This window comes from Salmo salar, chromosome 18 (assembly GCF_965601325.2).
Source record: "Salmo salar chromosome 18, fSalSal1, whole genome shotgun sequence".
Lineage (NCBI taxonomy): Eukaryota > Metazoa > Chordata > Actinopteri > Salmoniformes > Salmonidae > Salmo > Salmo salar.
Genome location: NC_138308.1, coordinates 22,009,225 through 22,034,985, shown reverse-complemented (window position 1 = coordinate 22,034,985; position 25,761 = coordinate 22,009,225). Strand labels below are relative to the sequence as shown.

The 25,761-nt window shown below is 42.0% G+C and overlaps 1 protein-coding gene across 1 annotated transcript; it reads right to left on the bottom strand.

Annotated features, from left to right (window-relative positions):
* Nucleotides 1-4,076: 4,076 nt before the first annotated feature.
* Nucleotides 4,077-22,975, bottom strand: LOC106577033 (chromosome ssa18 C10orf90 homolog). The gene is made up of 9 exons (XM_014154698.3): nt 22,213-22,975; nt 21,404-21,470; nt 18,753-18,838; nt 16,747-17,800; nt 10,333-10,508; nt 9,284-9,464; nt 8,620-8,683; nt 8,040-8,139; nt 4,077-5,029 (listed from the first exon to the last, which is right to left on the bottom strand). Exons 1-9 carry the CDS (start codon nt 22,792-22,794, stop codon nt 5,000-5,002), a joined length of 2,340 nt encoding a protein of 779 aa, XP_014010173.1. The 5' UTR covers nt 22,795-22,975; the 3' UTR covers nt 4,077-4,999.
* Nucleotides 22,976-25,761: the final 2,786 nt, after the last annotated feature.

Here is a 25,761-nt window from a genome sequence, read left to right as displayed (position 1 = left end):
AGTTATGACTCCAACCTGGTGAAAGTGACAAACTGACACATTTTCATTTTCGTCAAAAACAAACAGGAGTGCCTTTGATTTGACGGCCTGCACGTGCACCGTTCGGACTGAAACGACAGTTAGACCCGATAACGTGTTGATACACATGAACTTAGCTACCTAGTGTTGCCATGACATCGCCTACATGTGTGATTGGGGATTTCTATTGGAGAAGCCGTTTCTGCCTGTCTTCATACTGTACTGTCTTTGATCCAATGTACCCTGACGACTCACAGCGCAGGGAGAGCTGTGACCGCACTGGTTTGGAAAGGAGGCTGTTTGTTAATGCAATATTATCTCAGAAATTGTGTGATAGTTTGATTGGTTCTCTCAAATGTTGGTTCTCTCAAATGTTCCTCGGGGGTTGAGGCCTCATTGTTTGGATTTTAAAATCTAACTGTTGTAATGAAAGAGGTCAACGCTCGGGGGTTGTGTGTGACTGTGCGTGTTGGTGGTTTGAGTGAGCACAGCCCCCTTCGTTATCGACGCATTGTGTCGACAACTACAAAGATCCATTCCAAACGGAAGTCAGGAGTGAGTAGTGATCGGCATTCCGTGTTTTTTCTGTTCACCTAATTGGCTCCAAAACGGCTCTTAGTTCAGAAGTGCAATTTTTTAAATGAAAAATCATGAAAAATACAACATTTCTAATGTAAAGCCTGAACAGTTGCTTACCATTGTCAGATTGTGAAAATTACAATTTTACCTAAGTTAAATCGCTTGTCAAATGAATGGCTCTTTCACAGTAGCGGACGCTCACAAAAAAAGAGCCATTCAAAAATACCCGTTCGTTCACTAGTCAGGAGGACTTTGAGATTTAGGTGTTAGCCAGACTACATCCAATGGGCATCTACTGCCATATCAAGGTCACCAAATTCGCAATTTATCTCCATCAACATAAATGTTTAAGGTATACTCTTCTACCACATATAAAATGCAACTTGGATATGTGTAAACATTTACTGTAGGCCTATTTCAATATTGAGGTAATATTAGGCTCTACATATATGGTGTAATATTACATTTACAGCAATACAATATGCCATGTAATCTCGGTGAACCCAGAACTAAATATTGCGTAATTTGGTCAGATGGCTGTCCACGAGAGATTATACGTCAAGAGATTTCCTGTCACATTAAGACAGTGGACAACATATCATTTCCTCATTGCATTTGACATGCTATCTGCTCCTGCACATGTTCCTCTGGTCTGTGACAGTAGCAGGTTGACGTTTATTGTTATAAGTCTTGCCCAGGAGGCAGAATGGAGCAATTTCCGCTAAATAGGCCAGCTGAAAAGTCAAAATTGTCTATGTTGTAAAAATAAAAAAATTAATTTAAGGTTAGGCGTGTGGTCAGCGTTAAGGCTAGGTTTAAAATAATATTTTATGACTTTGTGGCTGTGCCAGCTAGTGACCACTCTACAGTGCTGCCTCCAGTACATGAGTCATCTCAATAAATGCCAACCTGCTCTGTGTACGGTATGCTGCAGGCCAAACAGACAGATGTCTCTTAGTAGGAAGTGTCAGTTCTAATGAATCTCCATAGCTCAAGTGTCTGCAAATTAAGGAAATGATGTCCATCCAGGTCGAATGTACTATTCTTTGCTAAATTACTAAAAAGTAATTTGGTCCCCTTTGACTGAACACATTTTAATCTTACAAAAATATAGGCCTATAGGTCCTCTCGAGTGGCGCAGTGGTCTGAGGCATCACAAAAGACCCGGGTTCGATCCCAGACCGGGAGACCCATGAGGGTTAGGGGAGTGTTTGGCCGGCCAGGATGTCGTTGTCCCATCACACTCTAGCGACTCCTTGTGGTGGGCCAGGTGCTGACTCCTGTCTCAGTTGTACAGTGTTTCCTCCAACACATTGGTGCGGCAGGTGTTAAGGAGTGCAGTTCGATAGGTCATGTTTCGGAGGACACATGACTCAACCATTGCCTCTCCCGAGCCCATTGGGAAGTTGCAGCGATGAGACAAGTACTAAGGCCAAAAACAAGGAAAATTCTATGTGACCCCAAACTTTTGAATGGTAGTGTACATATGAGATGAGTAATGCAAAATATCTAACCATTATTAAGTGACTAAGATACCGTAGAATAGTATAGAATACAGTATATACATATGAGATGACTAATGCCAGATATGTAAACATTATTAAAGGGACTAGTGTTCCATTCCTTAAAGTGGCCAGTGATTTCTAGTCTATGCCTATAGGCAGCAGCCTCTAATGTGCTTGTGATGGTTGTTTAACAGTCTGATAGCCTTGAGATAGAAGCTATTTTTCAGTCCCTTGGTCCCAGCTTTAATGCACCTGTACTGGCCTCGCCTTCTGGATGATAGCGGGGTGTCCTTTATGATCTTTTTGGCCTTCCTGTAACATGGGATGCTGTAGGTGTCCTGGAGGGTGGGTAGTTTGCCCCCGGTAATGCGCTGGGCAGATCGCACCACCCTCTGGAGAGCCTTGCGGTTGCGGGCGGTGCAGTTGCCGTACCAGGCGGTGATACAGCCCGACAGGATGCTTTCAATTGTGCATCTGTAAAAAAGTTTGTGAGGGTTTTAGGTGACAAGCCACATTTCTTTAGCCTCCTGAGGTTGAAGAGGCTCTGTTGCGCCTTCTTCACCACACTGTCTGTGTGGGTGGTCCATTTCAGTTTGTCAGTGATGTGTATGCCAAGGAACTTGAAGCTTTCCACCTTCTCCACTGCGGTCCCATTTATGTAGATAGGGAGGTGCACCCTCTGCTGTTTCCTGAAGTCCACGATCATCTCCTTTGTTTTGTTGACGTTGAGTGAGAGGTTGTTTTCCAATTCAACGTCTAATTTCATTGAAATTACATGGAAACAACATTTATTCAACAAGTGTGTGCCCAGGCAGTAGGCGATATGATCTTTTGCTGCTGTATGCTCTTGAGAAACCTAGACTGATAGGCATCCCTCGCCTCATAATCTAATGGCTGTCAGTCTGTGCTCAGCCACTGGAACAGGGCTACATGGCTTGGTGGCTACAGAAAGTAATTCCCAAGAGAAGGTCAGTTCTATCAATACAGTGATTTGTGGTTATCGTTAAAAGAACCCGTTTAGCCTAAAGGGGCATTTAGACACTCTATGGACTGTACATGAATAGTTTCAATGTTCTGTTCTGCCTGTGTCTAATATGGTTGTATAATGCCACAATTCTCTCTGTTATAAGGGCCCCTAACCTAACGTAGCAGGCGTAGAAAGATGCCTGTGGGGAGTCCCAACTTCTGTTTTTCAGGGGAAACAGAAGTTAGGCTGAAACTACTGTATCCCTGAAAACCAGAAACATCCGCTTTCTTCCAACGCTGCTGAGGGTTGGACCCATACAGCATGAAGATGGTCAGACTAGATTTTGTTTAGCTGCCTGTCTCCTGTTTCACATGTAATCCTGGGCTGTGCAAGCTGGACTCAGGGGTAGACTTAACAGAGAAATGGTATGGTACATTTGGTATGGTATGTATTAATTTGTGGGTCCAGTTAGGTTAAATGGTTAAGGTTAGGGTTAGAGGAAGGGTTGGCTAACATGCTAAGTAGTTGCAATGTAGCTACAAAGTAGTAAGTCATTTTTAAAAAGCAGTTTTGAAAGTTTCTAATTATTTAAAATCTAAAGTTGTCCATGATGTGAGTCGAATACGCAACCCTCGGGTTGCTAGAATTTTGTGATATACACCCAACCATCCACCCGGACCAACCAGACCAACCACCCATCTTTCATAAGTAACCTTCTGTCTTATGTTGCTATCAAGGACCTCCACGACAAAGGGCTCTTTCACAGATGCTCCCTGTCTCCTGAGTTCCATTAGCTGGGCATTTCAGTGTTCCGGATGGGAGGCTCCACAAGCCCCAATGCGGACATGAAGTCAGTGACGACTGACACTCTCTCTCTCAGCTCTACACATCTCAGACACAGATAAATGACAAGTCAAGGTGATTCTCTTTTTTTTCTTTTTGCACCAATGTTCCAACCCAACACATTTTAAACTCTGAAATAGAATAATTATTAAATTAAACGAAAATTGAATTTCGATAGACAGCTTTACTATAATTGAGAGAACAATGACAACATACTTACAGGAGCATTAAATCATTCAGTGATAGAAAGCAAAAACATAGACATTTGCTGTAAGGCAGAGAATCATTCCATCTTACCATAACTGATAAACCTAATCATGCCATTGCTCTTACAACAACCAATGCCTTAAAGGCCTACATTTGTCTTCCAACAATTGTTCTACTGAGAATGTCATATCTTTTTAAAAACGTGGCTATGACTAACCCTGCAGCAATGTAGATTGGTCTCCAGCTGACTGAATATAAAACATTTCTTATAGAAAAATATAATTTTATTTTGGTTGAAAATGTCAGTTATGTCAATTGAGGTGGATGTTTACAAGGTGTGAGGATTGGAGAGAGTAGGCAGTTTATGTCATATTTACAGAACCGTATCAATAGCAGGTTTCCACAAAACCTCATGGCCCTAGCCTTCAGACTGTCACTTATAATGTAGCTCGATACACAACAGTATGATTCAACCCTATCAATTCCATTACCATTATAAAGTTAATAAATGTTGGTCAGTATGGAGAGTACAACATAATCATTCCAGTTCATTCCTCTCTCAGGTGTGTACAGTGTCAGTGATCCTGTCAGGAGCTTGGATAAATGCTATGGAATTAATGTACATACGAATAAGCTCTGACGAAGGCCAAGAGGCTGACACATGTAAGCTTGAATAAAAGAGTGATACGAACAAGAGCAGTGTGAATGTTTTCTTGGAAGTACTCTCATTATTCCATATAAAATCAAGGTATACTGTAGGTATGGCAACGATGACTGACATTGCATATTAAGTGAGTGTAAGGTCATGAATCCTAGGAGGATGGTGATTGAAGTACGTGAGTTGAAGGTTTAGTAGGGAACATCTCGTATTTGTCCTTATTCATCTCTGCAGGATCTGGTCCAGAAGTTTCTGCAAAACAACATACAAATCATTTAGAAATCAAAGACTGGCAAATACACAAATCCTTGGCTAGACTTTATTTCAGTCTTCTGAAATCAGCTGTTTTGCAAATGGAAAAGATTCCTCCTTTTTAAATTGGCTTTCACTTCCATCAACTGTCTGTCCCCTGAGGTGGATAGCCAAGTCCCAGTGGAGGAATAACGATGACCTGCTATCTGGCTAAACAGCATACAATGCTATAACTCTCCTCTTATACTGAAGCAATCTCACTTTAGCCATATAAAGCTGCCTTTCTACAATATGTCCTAAGCTTTGCAAACATACTCTTCCGGAAGTCAAACGAAATTCTCCTAATGAATTGAAAATTGCTCATTGTTTTCCATGAGGATTTTCCATTGCAATTTCAATAAACTTTCTGAATTGACAACTGAATTGATCAACATTTTTGCTCCTAGACCAACGTACTGCTGATCTGAAATGAGGCGTCCACATGGCAGACAACTGGGCAAAACATTGCTAAAACAAAAGCTCTCTTCCGTATTACTTCTGGTTCAACCCATGTGACATGGCTGTAGTGGAGTGGGTCGAGAGCTTCAAGTTCTGCAGTGTCCACATCACTAAGGACCTATCATAGTCCAAACACACCAACACATTCGTGAAGAGGGCATGACAATGCCTCTTCCCCCTCAGCAGGCTGAAAAGATTTGGCATGGGCCCTCAGATCCTCAAAAAGTTCTAAAGCTGCACCATTGAGAGCATCTTGAATGCTGCATCACCACTTGGATGGCAAATGCTTGGCATCCGAGCGTAAGGCGCTAAAGAGGGTAGTGCGTACGGTGCAGTACATCACTGGGGCCGAGCTCCCTGCCATCCAGGACCTATATCCCAGGCGGTGTCAGAGGAAGGCCCTAAAAATTGTCAAAGACTCCAGCCAACCAAGTCATAGACTGTTCTTTCTGCTACCACACGGCAAGCGGTACCGGAGCGCCAAGTCTGGGACCACAAGCCTCCTGAACGGCTTCTACCCGCAAGCCATGAACAGTTAATCAAATGGCTACCTATTTACATTGACTCCCCTTTTCTTTTGCACTGACTCTCTTGCACTGGCTCTATGCACATTCACTGGACTCTACTCATACACTCACAGATACTATACTGACCCCACACACACACACATAGCTGCTACTCTGTTTATTATCAATCCTGATTGCCGAGTCACTTTTACCCCAACCTACGTATACATATTACCTCACCTCAACTATCTTGTACCCCTGCACATTCGGTACTGGTACTTATTGTATATAGCCTTGTTATTGTTATTTTATTGTGTTACTATTGCCTTTTTCTATTTAGCACATTTTTCTTACTTTTTAACTCTGTATTGTTGGGAAAGGGCTCGTAAGTAAGCATTTCGCAGTAAAGTCTACACCTGTTGTATTCGGCGCATGTGACAAATACAATTTGATTTGATTTTGATTTGATGTACTAGAAATAAGAGGAGGAAGGATCAGGTGCCATAACAGAGAGAGTAACCAGCCATAAGGAAATGCTGTACACAAAGTATATGGCTGCGTCCCTCATAAAACACACCTAATAGATTGATTCTCTTTCCACAAACGTGTATACAGATGTATAGGATCTCAATTTGATCAACCCATTGGAGGAAATGTACAACTTGTAGTGTTTGAGGTTTAAAAAGGCTTCTGAAGTTTGTAATTTCCACTTTAAAATGTCAGACTTGATTTTCCCTTATGAAAAACGTATCAACCTCGACAAAATTGTAATTTTTTATCATCCACATTTCCTGTTGCTGCAGGATTATTTTCTGTATGCGTAACAAACACTCATGCACAGGCATACAGATACCACCATGTACACCACTTGACACGCCTGAGTGAAGAGCTCGAACTTTGTACCCCTTGGCATTTTATCGAGTGGGATTTGTAAGAGGTCTGACTCTTTACTGGGTGCTACCATGCATTTAATTCAGTTTGAGTGACACTGAATGAGACAACCCAGTCACCTTCAAACCACCTTGGGTATCTAACTAAAGGAAACCCCAGACATACAAGGGTATCTTAATTATCTCAGAGTAAATTGGAAATGTCTCCTCATTCCACTTGTTACACTGTACACCTGACTGATATCGAGGCCATCAATGTCCTTCCTGGTTTTGGTGTAATGGGAATTTGAATGAAGGGTACGGGTGAACCAGAATATGTTTGTCAGTTTATATGAGTTTATGACAACTTGCCCTCCAATCATCAAGGGCACATTGGCTTGTTAAAAGAGCCCCTACACACTAGATCTGTGCTAATCCAAGGACCCAATGTGTCCGTGAGTGTCCATAGAGCTGCCATTCAGGAACTTTTAAAATCACAAATGACATGTGTCTTCTCAACAATACCTGGATCCATCTCATTTCACTGAAGCAACAGTGGAACATGAATAGGTGATAACACCAGTGCACAGATATTGATTGTGAAGACATTTCGATGACAAATTACAGTATGAAGGAAATTCTATTAAGAAGTCAAACAGCGGCCTCTGCTGGACATAGATTGTGAAAGGAGCATGCTGAAATGCATTTGTCTTAGAGAATTATACCGTTTTTCAAATGGCACCTCATCTAAATATCCAGTGAAAGATTATTATTTTAAATAGGCCTTCTAACTGTATTGCAATGTTGCATACGTTGTTCTTATCGTATGACCTTCTTAACCTTCCGTGTGTTAAGTTAAGCATATTGAATGCCTAACTATGAATTATTACTATTTTTGGGGAAAATCAAGTCTGAAATTTCAAAGTGGAAATGACAAACTTTAGAGGCCTTATTAAACCTCAAACACTACAAGTTTTACAAGCACATTTAATGCCTCCCTATGCACTCATAACGCAGTCTTCAACACTTTAGTTAGCAATGCAGTTGTTCTGTATTTGAATTTTCAGACATGGCTACGGTGTATACAACTATGTGGTGAATATTTTATCACAAAGTCCCAGCACCAACTAAACATACCTTTTTAAAAAGCTCTGCCCGCAATCTGTTGGTCTGCGATACCACTCTGCTTTTCTCCTCCTCCTTCTTCTTAGTGACCTCAGGGAGCTTGTTGTAAATCCTAAGTAAAAAGGGATGGTTAGACATGGTAGGTTAAGCTTGTGAAGGGGAATATTCTAGAATTAGCAGGCCAGGGGCAACTCAGCTATTCCCAGAAAATCGTCACCATAGAAAGGAAGCTTTATCTGCACAAACCCACAAAGGCCAAAACTGGATCCACTGATAAAACCAACATCACACTGGCTCCTTTTTCACTCACATAAATAGTCAATTTGTTCCCAGATCGACCCAGTCAGATTAAAAACATGACAATGGGAACGTATCCTCTAATCAGGTGTGCCTTCTCAGATAAAACAGCGAGTAAAGAAAATCATGATAACGGGATACAGACGGTAGTTCATATCTCCAATCAAGACAGACGTTCGGCTGTCTGACATCCACAGTGTGTTTTGCGTGCATGCATGCGAGTGTGTGTGTGTGTGTGAAACAGAGGTAGGCAAGAGACTGACACGTCACAATACAGCTCTGTCTGTAAACCTACCGTCTGGAGCGTAGCCGCATCTCCTTCCCTGATATGGCCCTCTCTCTGGGTTTGAAAAGGTTATCTGGGAAACACACAAGCATCTGTCAGGAAAACACACACACACACACACTTTCCACTTTCCTTACTAGGCTTCATTACTCCTGTCCTTCTGAGAGCCGAGGGGTTTGACGGACTCCTGTCAGCTCATCACTGAGACCAACAGTCAGCACTGCATAATTAAGATGTGAGTCTGAGGGTCTATATTTAGCTTGCATTATTACCTTCATAGAAGGCTAAGCAGGAGTGGGAGCGAGCAGCCAGAGTTAGGGTTTTGGAGAGACTGGTCTATACTGTATTGTAAAGTACTGTCATACTGGGAAAGGAAATGTCTAACATTCTGTAGTATGTGGCGTTCTTTCCCTGAAAAAAGTGTGTGTCATTAGTGCTGTAGCAACTTTCAAAAAAACATGATAGCGACTAAAGATGGTAAATCCATGAAATTCACCGATAATAACCATTTTGGTTGTGGAGTTGGACGTAAACAAGACTGCGCTTCAATGGAGCTGCAGTACTTAATAACGACCAGCAGAGAGCAAAGCTGTTCCCCTGGACTAGGATTGAGAAATCACTAAACAGTGTGTTCCTACTCGTACTGTATGTCAGACATATTCCATCACCGTACCACTGAGCGGGTCGGGCTTGGTGCAGTTCCTCCTATGCCTACTTTTCTCCTCCCAGAGACCCTGCACCTGGTCTAGGTCAGCACACTGCAGGGCCTTCCTCTGCCTGGCCCTCTGCTCCAGACTCCTCATTCTGCCCTGGGAGCGGCTGATGAAGTCTGGCCGGAACATCTCCAGGGCCTCCTGGGGAGGAGAGAGGGAGCAGGGAGGGAGGAAAGTATAAGCTGCTTGTTTAGTTACTGCTAGCCAGCACTGGCCCACTCATCTTGGTAAAAGAAAAAAAGCCTACATTCTATTCTGTTATTCTGAAAAGATGCCTCTGCCCTTGATGACTCTCCTTGCAGATTGTAATGGATAGATGTAATATGGTAATCAACTCCACATAGTCCTCTGTAATAATGGATATAGGTAAAGGGTCTTACAAGTAAAACTCTTTGCAAACCCTTCTTCCTTTGCAATCCCCTCATAAAGGTGTTTCACATTGGAGTTTTATTCTTCAGCCACACTTTTAGAGAAAAAGGTTCCAAAAGGGTTCTCCGGCTGTCCCCATAGGATAACTTTTTGGGGTTCCATGTAGAACCCTCTGTAGACATGGAACCAAAAGGGTTCAACCTGTAACCAAAAATGGTTATTCAAAGGGTTCTCATATGGGGACAGCCGAAGAACCCTTTAAGGTTTCAGATAGCACATTTTTTTTCTAAGAGTGCAGGGAAAATAAAAGCATTTTTGACTTTGACTGGCACCAGTTTAGACAGAATGGTAAAGGTCTCGCTAATGAATGTGAAGGAGCTATTCTTCAATAAAGTAGAAGAAACATTCCTTTTGAAAGAAAGTCCTTCACTCACAGATTACTCTTTACTCGTCGATTGCAGTGCTAGAAACTCAACCAAAATCGTCTCTCTATAGATGCCGATATCTTTTCAAATTTCAGATAAAGAATTTTCACACAGTGACCATACAGCATCATACCATATAATATTATAGTATATATTATAATGATACATACAGGAAAATGATTTCAGAAGATAGAGTGATATTGATCCACACATACTTTGAGACTGAAGCCTCTGGGTTTGATATCCTGAGGATCAACTGTCAGTTGTGATTGGCAGGTGTCTGCTTGGTGTGGACAGAAATACTCAGCAACATGCAAATCTTCTCTGGAGTGTCCTTGTCTTTCATCACTCTCCTTACGTAGTGACTGTCTTCCCCATGTCCTAGTATCTACTTTGATTGGCAGAGACAGAAAACAGAACACATACTGTACAGGTAACTGACAAAATTAAATGAGGCACTTGAGTAAATGAGGGATACAAAGTATATTAAAAGCAGGTGTTTCGACAAAGTTGTTGTTCCTGAGTTAATTAAAGACATGCTCCAGTACTTTGGCAACTAGTAAGTATTTTTTTCAACCTTTGGGCTGGATGTGTCAGAATTACTGTCTTACCTCAATTAGCCATGAAATCCCTATTTTGAAAACGACTGTTTTCTGGAAACTGTGCGGCACCATTTTCCTAGATTTACCCCCACGTGAGCCAATTCGAGTTTCAGCCAATGAGCTTCAGCCCCTCACCATTTGAGTGACAGCTAGCAAAATGCACACACAGCAGAGCGAGAGAGAGAGAGAGAGAGAGAGCAATAACGTGGTGCACATATCTGCACATTTGTGACGTAGTACAACATTTTCAGGGACCATTTTGGTTAGTGAGCGCTACTTTCAGAAATACTGGCTAAAAAGTATACAAAAGTACCAGAGAATATCTTTTGGCAATTAAAACATCCCATCATGCTCAGGGTTATGTATAGAAATGCCTAGTTGCCCATTATTTTGGCTACTATGGCTACGGGTTGTAGGTAGCACAGCAGCTGAGAAATTGGACCTGTATCCGAAAAGTCGCCTGTTCGAATCCCAGGTAGGGCGCTGGATAAACAGGGGGAAATTGATCTGGTAACTGGAGGGCTGCTGTGTTCATATCCTAACAACAATCCCCTACCGTTGAGCCCTTGAGCAAGGCTCTTAACTCCACAACATTTTCTCCAGTAGCGCAGTGTGTGTGTGCGTGTGTGTGCGACATGAGTTGCCTTCAAGGAAACGGTGTTAAGCGCTACACTCCTCAAGGAAAGCATGTGTGTGTGAAATTAAGAGTGCAGAAGACACATTTCTGTTGTTCGCTGTAACTACGGACAATGAAATTGTATTGTAGATGAAGAAATCTCAGTGACTTTAGAAGAGTGGTATAGCGGTCTCAAACGAGCATAGGGGGCTTTAACGTGTGTGTCTCAGTCACCAGATCTCAACCCAATTGAACACTTATGGAAGATTCTGGAGCGGCACCTGAGACAGCATTTTCCACTACCATCAACAAAACACCAAATTATGGAATTTCTCGTGGAAGAATGGAGTTTCATCCCTCCAATAGAGTTCCAGACACTTGTAGAATATATGGCAAGGTGCATTGAACCTGTTCTGGCTCGTGGAGGCCCAACGCCCTATTAAGACATTTTATTTAGGTGTTTCCTTTCTTTTGGTAGTAACCTGTATATTCCAGTGCATATGCAGTTAACTCTTCATCAAACATTGTCGATTACATTTTGCATGGATGGTAAAAAGAGTGCATCTCATATACAGGCAGTTTATTACAATACTGTGACTATACTGCAATGTCAGACATCAATTCAGATTTTTCTTTTTGTGATTGAGAAACAAAGAGGTTTTCAGATAACCTAGAATCATTTGCAGAGAAGCCATTTGGCCCTTTTTAAAATGTGGCTTTGTATTTTTACATCACATCTAACATAGGTAAAATGAACATGAGGGCTGAGTGAGAGTTGAGTTCTTTGTGATCTGGAGTATATGACCAGGGCCCAGTTTTTCAAAAATGATCTATCTGGATTACTCCTATCAGATAGGATGACATTTATAGAAATAGAATGAATACATTTAATCCTTTCCAAAATCTGATAGATAACTTTTGAAAAACTGGGCTCTGGAGAAGAGGCAAAATTGTTGAGCCCTCTAACTGACCCCTACTCTCCACGACTCAGTGAGTAAAGCAGAGAAAAAGACACGTGCATACTGCATGAATAATGTAAACCATGATGACAGTGCATCTATCCTGCACTCTCTAACCCCCTCTCCTCCACCTCCTTTAAAAACAGACCCATTTAATATCAGACACAATCATTTATCATAGGAAGAACACACCATCAAATGCTCTGGCGCCAACAAACAAGAAATCTATGTACCAAGTCAGACTATTTCAACGCTGTCATCGGTATAGTAAGCAATGCAGCAAACGGAGCCAGAGTATGGCGAGTTTATAACACCGGTAAATACTCCGGCTTCAATACATTTGGTCCGTACTTGCGAAAATAAGCAACCAACAGGTTCTCCAGCACAAAATGTGTATCAGCCAATTAAAATCGTCAATTTACTTGCACGTGACAGAACGTTAAATTGTAGCTGGTCCCATGAGATAACATGGCACACGTTTTCCCTATGCTAACCTCAACAGGTGGCACTGATTATATCCTGGCACAAAAATCAGCCTAGATCTTAGACTTTATATCCACCAAACAATGGCATTTCATTTATAGGTCAACCCTGGCCACTAGAGGGATATTTTAAACCTACAAATTCAAGGACTACTTGTGTTTCGTTGGTCTGTAACAAAATGTTGAGTGCCAATATTGCATCGATGCATCCTTGACTAGGGTACTAGCTACGACTAACATTAGAAAACATTTTCATGTTTTTTCATATATGAAAAAAATCCCACGTTTTTGTTTCTGTGCTTTTATGGAAAAAAAGATAAGAGGTCCGTTTATCGTATAACGTAAAAATACCAAAACCTTATGGATTAGTCAAATAGCAGTCATGAAGGCTATCCCTATCATCCTGCCCTGCCTTTCTAAAGTCTTTGAATGCCAAGTGAACAAACAGATCATCGACCATCTCGAATTCCACCGTACCTTCTCCGCTATGCAATCCGGTCTCCGAGCTGGTCACGGGTCCACCTCAGCCACGCAGTGGCGGTTCTAGACCATTTCAACTGGGGGGGCCAAGCTGGGGCCAGTTGTACTGTTAGAGGGGCCAGTTACATTAGACGTTATTGGTGTCATATCGTTTTCTTCACTGCATTGCAGGCATTAGCAGGCAAAAGACCATGTTCATAATCATCATCGTTGCCACTGTCTAATAATGGATGTAAAAAAAGAATGAGAGCAAAAATGAGTTATGTACAAATTATTTCATACTCCACATTTAGGGCCCCCCCCCCCCCCCCCCAGAACTGCTTGTGCAGCCACGCTCAAGGTCCTAAACGATATCATAACTACCATTGAAAAAAAAAACAGTACTGTGCAGCCGTCTTCATCGACCTGGCCAAGGCTTTCGACTCTGTCAATCACCGTATTCTTATCGGCAGACTCAACAGCCTTGGTTTCTCTAATGACTGCCTCGTCTGGTTCACTAACTACTTCTTAGATAGAGTTCAGTGTGTCAAATCGGAGGGCCTGTTGTCCAAACCTCTGGCAGTCTCTATGGGGGTGCCACAGGGTTCAATTCTCGGGCCGATTCTTTTCTCTGTATATATCAATGATGTCACTCTTGCTGCGGGTGACTCTTTGATCTACCTCTACGCATACAACACCATTCTGTATACATCTGGCGCTTCTTTGGACACTGTGCTAACAAACCTCCAAACAAGCTTCAATGCCATACAACACTCCTTCCGTGGCCTCCAACTGCTCTTAAACGCTAGTAAAACTAAATGCATGCTTCAACCGATCGCTGCCTGCACCCGCCCACCCGCCTAGCATCACTACTCTGGACGGTTCTGACTTAGAATATGTGGACAACTATAAATATCTAGGTGTCTGGCTGGACTGTAAACTCTCCTTACAGACTCACATTAAGCATCTCCAATCCAAAGTTAAATCCAGAATCGGCTTCCTACTTTGCAACAAAGCCTCCTTCACTCATGCTGCCAAACATACCCTCGTAAAACTGACTATTCTGCCGATCCTTGACTTCGGCGATGTCATTTTCAAAATAGCCTCCAACACTCTACTCAGCAAATTGGATGCAGTCTATCACAGTGCCATCCGTTTTGTCACCAAAGCCCCATATACTACCCACCATTGCGACCTGTATGCTCTCGTTGGCTGGTCCTCTCTACATATTCGTTGCCAAATCCACTGGCTCCAGGTCATCTATAAGTCTTTGCTAGATAAAGCTCCGCCTTATCTCAGCTCACTGGTCACCATAGCAACAGCCACCCGTAGCATGCGCTCCAGCAGGTATATTTCACTGGTCATCCCCGAAGCCAACACCTCTTTGGCCGCCTTTTCTTCCAGTTCTCTGCTGCAAATGACTGGAACGAATTGCAAAAATCACTGAAGTTGGAGACTTACTGTATATCTCCCTCACTAACTTCAAGCAACGGCTGTCAGAGCAGCTTACCGATCGCTGCAGCTGTACACAGCCCATCTGTAAATAGCCCATCCAACCAACTACCTACCCCATCCCCATATTTGTTTTTTTCTGCTCTTTTGCACACCAGTATTTATATTTGCACATCATCATATGCACATCTATCACTCCAGTGTTAATTGCTAAATTGTAATTACTTCGCCACTATGGCCTATTTATTGCCTTACCGCCTTATTTCAATCTGTATACAGATTTTCTATTGTGTTATTGACTGTACGTTTGTTTATCCCATGTGTAACTCTGTGTTGTTGTTTTTGTCGCACTGCTTTGCTTTATCTTGGCCAGGTCGCAGTTGTAAGTGAGAACTTGTTCTCAACTGGCCTACCTGATTAAATAAAGGTGAAATAAAAAAAACGAATGAAAAAAAATCATCATTTCGAGTTGGAACACTCTGCTGAAGTTGTTGATTCTAAATGAATAGTGCACTTTAACTGTGGGTCAATCTTTTTTGTTGAGGAAAAAACTGTTATGTTCCGGTCCTTGATGCACGATCCAAAACACATGTGACTAAATGGATGATTATATTAAATCATGGCCTTTAAAACGTTGTAGCCTATATAAAGCCTTATGTCCACCAGATGCATCAAACTCTTTGCGTTCCGGTGGAAGTCATGCCAGGATATAATGTTTTAATTGACTGTGTTTTGTATCTTAATGTGTATTTAATGTGTATATTTATGTTTATCTACACTTGCACTGTACCCAGAATCCATCACTCTGTGACCTGGGCCAGTAGATGAGTCCACTAGGAGTCCAGCCAGAGCACGTATATGTGGTCTATATGCTTGCAGTACTACATGCACTGCCGCAATGAGCCAAGCTTTACCTCCCTGGTGTGAGTGTAACTGATGCGTACTGATCAAATGATAGACACGGCACTGTTCTGCTCATACATGATGTATACTCTGCAGTGTCTAGGAGACTTCCATAACACGTACCCTTGGACATACTATAGATTGTAAGCATTCTAGGTTCTTATGGCTACCCTACAATGCCCCTCAAGGCACAGAGTAGTCCCTTTGAAAAAGAGGTAGTCATTTGTACAAACAAACCTCTCCAATAAATTCACAAAGGACAAAATAAGGGCACAATACCACACAGACGCTGTGAACTCTGCAATGCCACTCAAAATAGATACTCTGCAATGCCACTCAAAATAGATACCCTACAATGCCCCTCAGAAAAAACACAGTACCTTCGAAACAAGAGCTAGAACCTTGGCAAATTACATCTAATTACAAACAAACCTCTCCAATAAATCCACAATGGACAAAACTAAGGATACAATGCCACTCAGGTGCTGTGAACTCCACAATGCCATTTTTCAGTACAATACCAGAGAGGGTATACAGAGACCCTAGGTATTGTGCAGTGCTTCTCAAAGCTGACTCCTGGCCTAATTTTATTTCAGGCAGTGCTTCTCGTCTGTCCTCTGAGCCATAAGCTAGCCTCCACAACCAGCCTGGGGAGTGAGATCGTTTAAAACAATATACTCATTCTTTCCCTGGGGCGCTTCACCCGGTGTCACACCCGTGAAAGCCTAACACCGCCACGCTTACTGGGTTGAGAGGGTAGATAATGTATGCAAAGGATGTGTTGGAAGAAAGAGTGGGATGAAATGAAAAAAGAAGCATGAGTTGTTCCTTCACATAAGCACAGTGTTCCATTATGTGAGAATGTAGCACTTGTGGATTTTTCACCAATGTGCATTTCTATACACGCTGCGTCTGTAAGGAAGATATCCTATTAACAATGTATGAGGTATAAATCAAAAGGTAAGAGGCAGAGTTAAAAATGAGACTTTACACCCTATAAGACCTCCTCGCTCTGGCATTGCGTACGCTGTTAAGACTTGGAAATGTGATTTTTATCCACACAGCTCCGGAAATGGGGAGCCATTGAAAAGAATGATGCTGGATTTGCATGGGTACTTTAGAGTTTTGCCCTGACATGGGGAGATGAAATTCATACCTGGGCTGATATTAAAAGCAGGGTGTCTGTGTGTGGAATTTCTCAGCCGACGACAGCACAGCTCATCTGCAATTCCATTGTGCTGACTGGCCCCGGAGTATGAGTCGCCTCTTCCTCTGGCTGATGAGAATAACCCTGAGGTAAGATTGTGTGCAGTTAAATCAGATGTCCTATTCTTAATACCATCAGTATCGACCATTTTGGGGACCTCGTAGTCCCCTTTGGTTGATGAAGAGCCTCTGCTATAACCCACATCAGTCTCTAAGTTGTCCCATCTATGGGTGCAGCTTAGTGCCCCCATAGATCTCCTGAGGTCCTGAAGTGTTTTGGGGTAATCCATAGAGGTTCCAATGTCGGACGAGCCCCCGACATACAGAGACAGGGTGGACCTGTGCACAACCGGCTTTGTGACCTCTGGCTGTCCTATGGAGATAGACAGTGACTTGTCCAGATACAGAACTGTGTTCGCAGACCTCCAACGTACCTCAAGCTGGACGCAGGAGCGGAAAGAGGGCTGGAGTGAGAAAGGCCTGAAGGAGCTTCCATTGTCCTTGAGACTGTCCTCACCTGTGTAACTGTGCCTGTGTTCAGGCCAGGCAATCCTCATCCCTGGCCCTCTCATCTGGACCTTGGCACATGCAGAGTAGCTCTGTCTGTACACTGTCACCTTTACTATGGTGGCCTTGTTTCTGGTCACCACCTGAGAGTGCTTTGGAATGGCTGAGGATAGGACATGACTCATGACTGGGTTGAGGGATGTGGATGGCCTGATAGGCAGGATCGGTTGGTGGGGATAATGTGATCGGTTGGCCCCTGACTGGGAGATCCTGCAGGATGTGATGGTGATGGAGGAGAAGCCCGTCTTTGGTCGGCCGCCCAGGACATTAGGGACACTGGCCATCCTCAGCAGGGTTGGACTCCCTCTGTGGGGTACATGTCCACCTCTCTGGGAGTCCCCAGAGTGTGTCGGCCTCATAAGGGAGGGTGATGTGGAAGCCCTCTCCCCCTGTCCTCTCCACATGCTCCATGAGGGGCTAATATCCTTGGTGGAAGCCTAAGGAGAGGGAACCCAGAGGAAAATATCAGAGCTGTGTTGAAATAGTCAGTGTAAAAATACAGCGCATCTATCAGATATATGAAATAGAGTGAGGGAAAAAAATCCAATACTTTTCCCCGTGATATATTCTAGGGATTACTTATTATCGGCTACCTGCTCTCATTTTGAGATCTCCTTTTGTTACCATGGTGATGTGTAACCTGATGCCCAACAGTCAGTGACAAATTAACCATGACATTTAACATTGACATTCCAGGATTGCCTGGCTATCCAGCTTAAGACAGGCCAATTAAGACAAGTAAAGTGTACATGAGAAGGTAAAACAATTGTCACACTTTCACTTCATATCAGACATGTGTCATATTAGTGGTTAGTTCACGTCCATTCTCTGACAATAGTTGATTTTCAGGATGGATCGGGACTGTCAGTTAACATAAGGGCTGTTGTTTGCAGTGAAAACATCCCATGGCTTGTCCAAGCAGAATAACATGTCCACGAGTTCCTGCATAAAATTGCACTCATGTTGACTCAAAGTCTGAGGACTGCATGTCTTACAAACTTAATCGAATAGATTTGAATGGCAAAGTTCTTCTCCGGACTAAAAGCCACTGCTGAGCTAGTGAATAGCCTCCTTGTCTAGATGGCATAAATCTAATTAGAAAAGCAAGGAATACACTGCCATAATGGATGTTTTGACATGTATTAATTCAGCATCATAAATTGTACTAAAACATAGTGATGATGATGATATGATGATGATATTACCATATTACCATATCAAACATATACTTTTTAAAACTGATACACATAACCATGTACTTATTAGCTATAAGTTGCAGTAATTTGTACAGAAGAAATACATTTGTAAAGCTAACAAAAATAAGACAAGCACAGTAATATGATAACAAATATATCACAGATAGAATAGTAAAAGGGTTTTATCTTTTACCTCGTTGATATTAGATGTTGGTAGGCTGGGGAACCTCCCACTTCGAAAACCCATGGACTTGGACCAGTTCTCGTCTAATTTTCCTTCTGAAATATGTACATGGCGTTAAACACACAAAAAATATAGCCTACTGCTTGTTCCAGACATTGGAAAAATCTAAAACAAAACATAGCCTACACGTTTCCTCACTGAAACAGGTCTCAGAGAAGAAGCATACTATTATTTTCTCTGTCCACTTTGCAATGAAGGATAGATGTCGAGAGTCCTGGCGAAGAGGAGACAGACAGACAGACAGACAGACAGACAGACAGACAGACAGACAGACAGACAGACAGACAGACAGACAGACAGACAGACAGACAGACAGACAGACAGACAGACAGACAGACAGACAGACAGACAGACAGACAGACAGACAGACAGACAGACAATAGGCCCACAGCTGTCTCATCTGTGCGCTTCATCGTGTCTAAGAGCAGCCCTTAGCCATGGTATATTGGTCATATACCACACCCCCTTGGGCCTTATTGATCTCCCATTATTAGAGCCTATCGTGCCCATGATATACTACACAACATACACATGGCGAATACATTCATAAAAAGTGCCATCGTTTACGTCGTTACCTAGCAACGCACCACTACTTACACAGATAGAACAACGAGACAGATATTTCACCGGATGTATAAATGTGAAGCATCCGGTTGGAATTTCCACTCACTATCAAATATGGTGGTGAAAGGAAGCCCAGTGGCCCGCAGTGGTAGAAGATGGAATGAGACTAATTATGTTATTATATTTATATTATTGTTTAGAAGGAGTGGAAGGGCGAATTTAGTTATTGCACACACGCAATCACGGAGTAGGCGTTCCCTAATGCAAATATGCAAGTACATGCTAGAACGCACAAATATGTTCTTGCCAGCTCGTGCTTGACTCTGCCCACCTCCTTGCTTGTTCTGCCCACTAGAATGAATTTGCTCCCATTGGAAACGACAGGATGTGGTCTATCTTGGGTTAGTTATATATTTTTAAGATTCACTGCCCAGCCATGCAATTTATAAACTTGATCTCCACTGTAAAAAATATCTAGACATTATCATCAACATTTGCAACATTGTTGCAATATTTAATAAAATTCGATCTCCAATGTGTCCCTTACTAATCAACATGAGCCAGACAGGCAGCTTTTCTCAGCCAGTCTAAATCACGAATCAACATGATTTTTATGGATACATAGTGCCTATAAAGAAAAAAAAACAGTTAAAGAGAAACTAAATGCAGCTAGTTTCCTGTCTTTTCAGCTTCAACAAATTTTGTTTGCCATAGCAACCTGCAAAGTTCTGAAAATGTCAACCTGCGCTTGGGTAGTTTTGCTTTACCTGGCATTCGAATAGAACTAACGACCAGAGAACGCCCAGAATTGCACTTAACAACCAGTGTTAGTGAATGTACCATCACATTTTGTTGAAAAATGAATGGTTTGGGATAGAATCTTGCTTTAGATGGATCTATCAATATATTGTCTATATGTTCATTGGAGGCATGCAGTGAGCAAGACTTTAAAATTGAAATGAGAGTGTGATGTATGTAATACATTTCGGCAATCATGGAACACTTTAACACAATTTACCCTATAATGTCATAGTGAGAGCAGGCAAACTGAAGTAATTGTATAGGCTATGTTATGCTGTTTTGAGAATAAGATACTGTAAAGTAATTATGTTTACATCACGTGTTCCAGTTCAGAGAAAAATCAATTGGGACAGGATTATGAAAGTATGCAATAACATGGAAATTGAATATTATGCATGCATGGTTTTTCCCTCGATTTTGCTTTTATTTATCTTACATATAGCATGCAGGATAGGGGAATTGGAGTACCAGCAGGGGTACTTCTCATGACTTTGCTGCCGTGCATCTCCAGATTGACACGATAACACGAGGCAGTGAAACATAGCCCTAAGTATAAACAAGACAAGTGTGTATGTGTCTTTGTTTATTTGTTTGTATGCGTGTGTGTGTGTGTTTCTTTGCTCCTGGGGGGTGTTTATGATTACAAATGTGTCTGTTCTCTCCCTCCCTCTCTCTCTCTTGGGCAAGGGTCCATCTTTACTTTCTAGAACACAGAGAGAGAGAGAGAGAGGGTCTATGAAGAATTGGCTTTGTGACTGTGTTTATTGTGGTGTGTGAAAGCAGTGATTGAGTCATCCTCTCTGTGCCTGACAGTGAAGGGAACAGAGTGTGAGGCCATGGGGGCTCACAGCTGGTTAGGGAGCAGACAGACTGTGTAGTACCCAGGGTATATACAAATAAACACATCAGCAGTCAGCACTGAGAGCAGAGAAGACATTGTATGTCTCTCTGGACCTGAATCACAGCCATGGGAGAAATAGTTCACAGCTCATGAAGATGTGACTCACTGGCATCAGTTGATAGATATTTGTTGTGGAGTCATCTTGTGCGTTGGTCTGCTGTGCTTTTTTCTTCCCTTCTTTTTACTCGTTCCCCTCCTCCTCTTTCCTATCCCCTATCATAACCTATTTTATCTTCCACTCTGACTTATTGTAGCTCAATCTAATGTTAGAAAACAAAGATAGTTAGCAGTCCATGTAATTATTCCTAGAGGAGGAATGGAATACAGTACATACCTTTGAGTATTGCACCGCTGTCATAACTCTTCCGTCTGATGGAGTCGATGCGAAGTTCAATTTGTCTCTGAAAAATAGTGCTATTTTTTTAATTTGCTGCAAAATTTTTTGCAAACTAATATTTTGGTTTAAATATAGTATTTTAGTGAAAGGTATCATACACTGCAGAGATGGATCTATATTAAAAAAACTGGGCTTTGTATTACATCAATTAAGGGGACAAACTCAAGCATGCGGTAATTGCCTTGACTAGCATGGTAGAAATGTGGTCACATGAGCGATGATCCATAAGAATTCTAGCAGTGATTCACAGAGGGAGAACATTCCAGTCGCTAAAGATTTCTTTGTAAACACCCAATTTTAATCGCACCCCAGGAGGCAAGAACAGATTCTGAGAAATTTACAGAGATTAGAAACTCCACTTAACTCACTAGCCGTGGAGAGAAGCCCTTTCCTGACGCTGACCAACTTTGTTTTCAACCAGGGGAAAGTAAAAATTCTTACACGAAACAATAAATCTAAAACTACTACTGTACTGCGATTTGTTTAGCATGATTTAATATATAGTTGGTTAAGGCAGGTAGCCTAGTACTTAGAGTGTTGGGCCAGTAACTGAAAGGTTGCTGGATTGAATCCCTGAGCTGGCATGGTAAAAATCTGTCGTTCTGCCCCTGAACATGGCAGTTAACCCACTGTTCCCCGGTAGGCCGTCATTGTAAATAAGAATTTGTTTCTAACTGACTTGCCTAGTTAAATAAAGGTTACATAAATAAAATAAAAAATACATATTTGGATCAATTATATCTTACCTGGTAGAGAAGGCCGGTTAGCTCATATAGTACTCCTCTTGTTGGTAAAGGCAGCCACCCGTTTCTAACAGAGGACAGAGTACAGACTCTGACCCATTCTCTCCCAGGGGTGCACCTGATCCTGACGGTCTCCAGATGACCCAGGGTACCCGATGGAAAGAGCTGATCACTGCTTACTGTAGACTGGGGTCTGGAGCCAAGGTCATCTGAGAAGTCAAAGCTATGTGAGTAGCCCTCAGGTGGGGTCAAGTCAGTCTCCTCAGGGTTGAAGGTGACACTTCCTGTTCTGTCAAAATAAAGTTGCACCTCGTTTTGGATGGAACTCCCAGAGGGGTGAGTATGGAACCACTCCAACGGCAGCCACAACTCCTCTCCAACTACACCACCTTCACCACACAGCTCAGACCTGGGGACGTGGGCTAACACATCCACTAGAGATCCCTGGAGCTTCAGGCAGTTGCTCTGGCCTAATCTCCTCCTGTCCAGTTTTCTAATGGGGCAGCCAGCAGACACTTCCTTCTCCTGAGCCCCCAGCTCAGGTAGCAGAACAGGTGACCAGCTCTCAGGTTTCAGAGCTTGCATAATAGGGACCCACAGCACAAGTTATTAATGAGGGAGACAGAGGCTCAAACAGCTCCTGTGGTTACCGTAGTGACGCAGCAAAAAGTCTCCTGACTTGCAATGCTTACTCAAACAGAGAGTTTAGAAAAGGCGACACATTCCCAAAAGGTTCTGTGAGAAAAAACACATCTCCCGGGAACTAGCAGACCTAGATATGAACAGAGGAATAGACAAAAAGAAATGAAAGCGAAGCAAAACTATAAATATAGACGTCTAGAAAAGCACCAGTGTACAGAGTGGTGCATTTTTACTTGATCATTTCTCTCCTTAAACTTTGCCGAAGTAGAGTGGTATAAATGTAAAAGTTCTCTGCGTTTACACTTCCTCTGTGATAAAAACACAACATTTTTGTGATTACGTATGACTTTTTTTTTAAATCCCCAAAATGTTACTTACCTCACTTTTTTCAATACGTGAACCAGCAGTCAAAATCAATGGAACATTGGTAGAGGTAAAGGTCCTCAAGGTAATTCCAACACTGAAGAGGCTGTTGTTCATCAATGACTGTTATCCTCAGGCATTGATATGATGTAAACTCTTGTTGCCCGGAGCAGGGGCTGACTCACCCATAAATTCTTAGGTCTCTTACCGATTTAACGCCACAGAACGGACTACATTGCATCACCTCTTTCAAGTGCAGAGGGTTGTGATGCTTTGCCTTTACCAAGAAACGGCTCCAAAATGTTGATTAACACATGCACGTAATATGACAGGAAGTTGTTGGTTTGGTTCCAGATTGATGAGAGGTTAAAGTTGTCCATTCTACTATGCTGTAATTGGTATCAAGCTGAGCAACGCCCCACCCCCCTTATATCCAAACCTGCCAGACCTTGTAAATCCTTCTGTGGGTATCAGCTAAGTCTACCAACAATGTTTCATGCTTGGTTTACTGATTAGCTTTGTTGAAAGTTTCATGGCTCTTTGACCACATGTTAATAAACTCAACACTAATATTTTAGTCAGGCCCCCAGCTCTATACTGGTCTCAGCTCCTTTCCCTAAATCGCTGTTGTCCCCTCCTCACAGATCTGTGTATAGCTCTCTGGTGGGCTATGTGAGATTTCGACAATGTTCCTTACACCTATCCAGCTATTTTAGGATCTTTAGCAGTAATAGGACAGAGGGATAAGGTTGCTATTGAGCCCATGCTTCATCTCAGGATTAGTGGATATGCATTACCGTGTAATGCCCAAGGAATTACAGCTCCAATCCACCACGAGAAGGCCAAAGGTAAAAACTTGGAATGTAACCTCTTGAACCCCCACATCACCATTATTTCAATCAATATTTCAATAGGCTATCGACAAAGACTACTGTAACATCAGTAAAACATATAACAACTATATTTGCAATGTAATCCACAGTCCTCTGGTAGTCAAGTTAAAGACTTTGAATGAAGCAAACATACTTTTCTTAATTTATTAGTAGACTCTATACATGCGGAAGGAATTATCTGTTCTTGTACCTCTCCTCTGAGAGAGCAAATGCATTAGGTTAGCACCCTCCAGTGGCTAAAGTTCTGTGCCATCAGAAAGGACATGGAGGGAGATTGGTCAATTGGCCAATATCATTAGCTAGCTTTCCATTGGCGACAGATTTTCATGTGAATATTCTAAAATGTCCATAAACAAAATATGATGGACTTGTTGCGGATAAATATCAGTGTGTGATGACGTAGTGCACACAAATGTACTTTTTTGCTTAAGTTGTCATGTACCGAATAAAAATCCAAAGTTGAATGTGTTTCCATGGCATTTTCAACTCTAATGATAGTTTTGTTACAATCACTGTTGCGTAAAATGGCAAATGTGTCACAATCTTCTTCGTCAGATGATAAAGAAAAATCATTGTCGGACCAAAACGCAGCAGGGTTATGTGCACTCATCTTCTTTTATTGAATTGGCAAAGAAGGAAAAACCAAAATAAACACGTACACAAAACACAATGACGAATAACAGGCCGGTAAGGCAAAATAAAGCTATACCTAGTACAATCTCCCACAAACTACCAACACAAACACATACCTATATATAGGACTCTCAATCAGAGGCAACTAGGAAACACCTGCCTCCATTGAGAGTATAACACCCAATGACCTAAACAAAGAAATACTAATACTAGAATGAACATAGAAATACAAAACATATAACATAGCCCAAAACCCGGAAATAATAAATCAAACACCCTTCTGAACAACCAACCACCCCGAACCACATAAAACAAATACCCCCTGTCACGTCCTGACCAAACTACAATACAAATAACCCCTATTACTGGCCAGGACGTGACAAAATGTTCCTACTCTGGTCTTGGCACGTGTTCTCTAGCAAGCAGTTCACAGATACAGTGCGGGTAGGCTGTGTGAGTAGGCTAGTTTAAATTATGAGATTATTATGGATAAGAGCAAGAATATATTTTTTTGTCAAACAGCAGTCGAGCATTGATCATCATGTCACCAGAATAAGACCCTCGATATTTATTGGATAGGAGCATCAACATCCACCCTGTGAAGTTCATCATAACTTATTTCATCTGAAGCCTAATAAACTGCATGGTTTGTATTTGTATTTTATTAGGGATCCCTATTAGTTGCTACCAAGGCAGCAGCTACTCTTTCTGGGGTCCAGCAAGATTAAGGAAATGACATACAGTTAAAACATTACATTTCACAGCACATTGTTACACAGTACTCTACTGCAGCATATTTACAATAAAAAAATCCATATGTACGTGTGTGTAGGGTGTGTGTGTGTTGCATATGTGTGTATGCGTGTGTGTGTGTGTGTGTTAGCATGTGTGTGTAGAATGTGTGTTTGTTAGCATGTGTGTGTGTATGTGTGTGTGTGTGTGGTTGTGTGTATGTGTCTATTCATAGTGTGTGCTGTTCCATAAGGTGTAGTTTTATCATTTAAAAAAAAATCTGATTTTA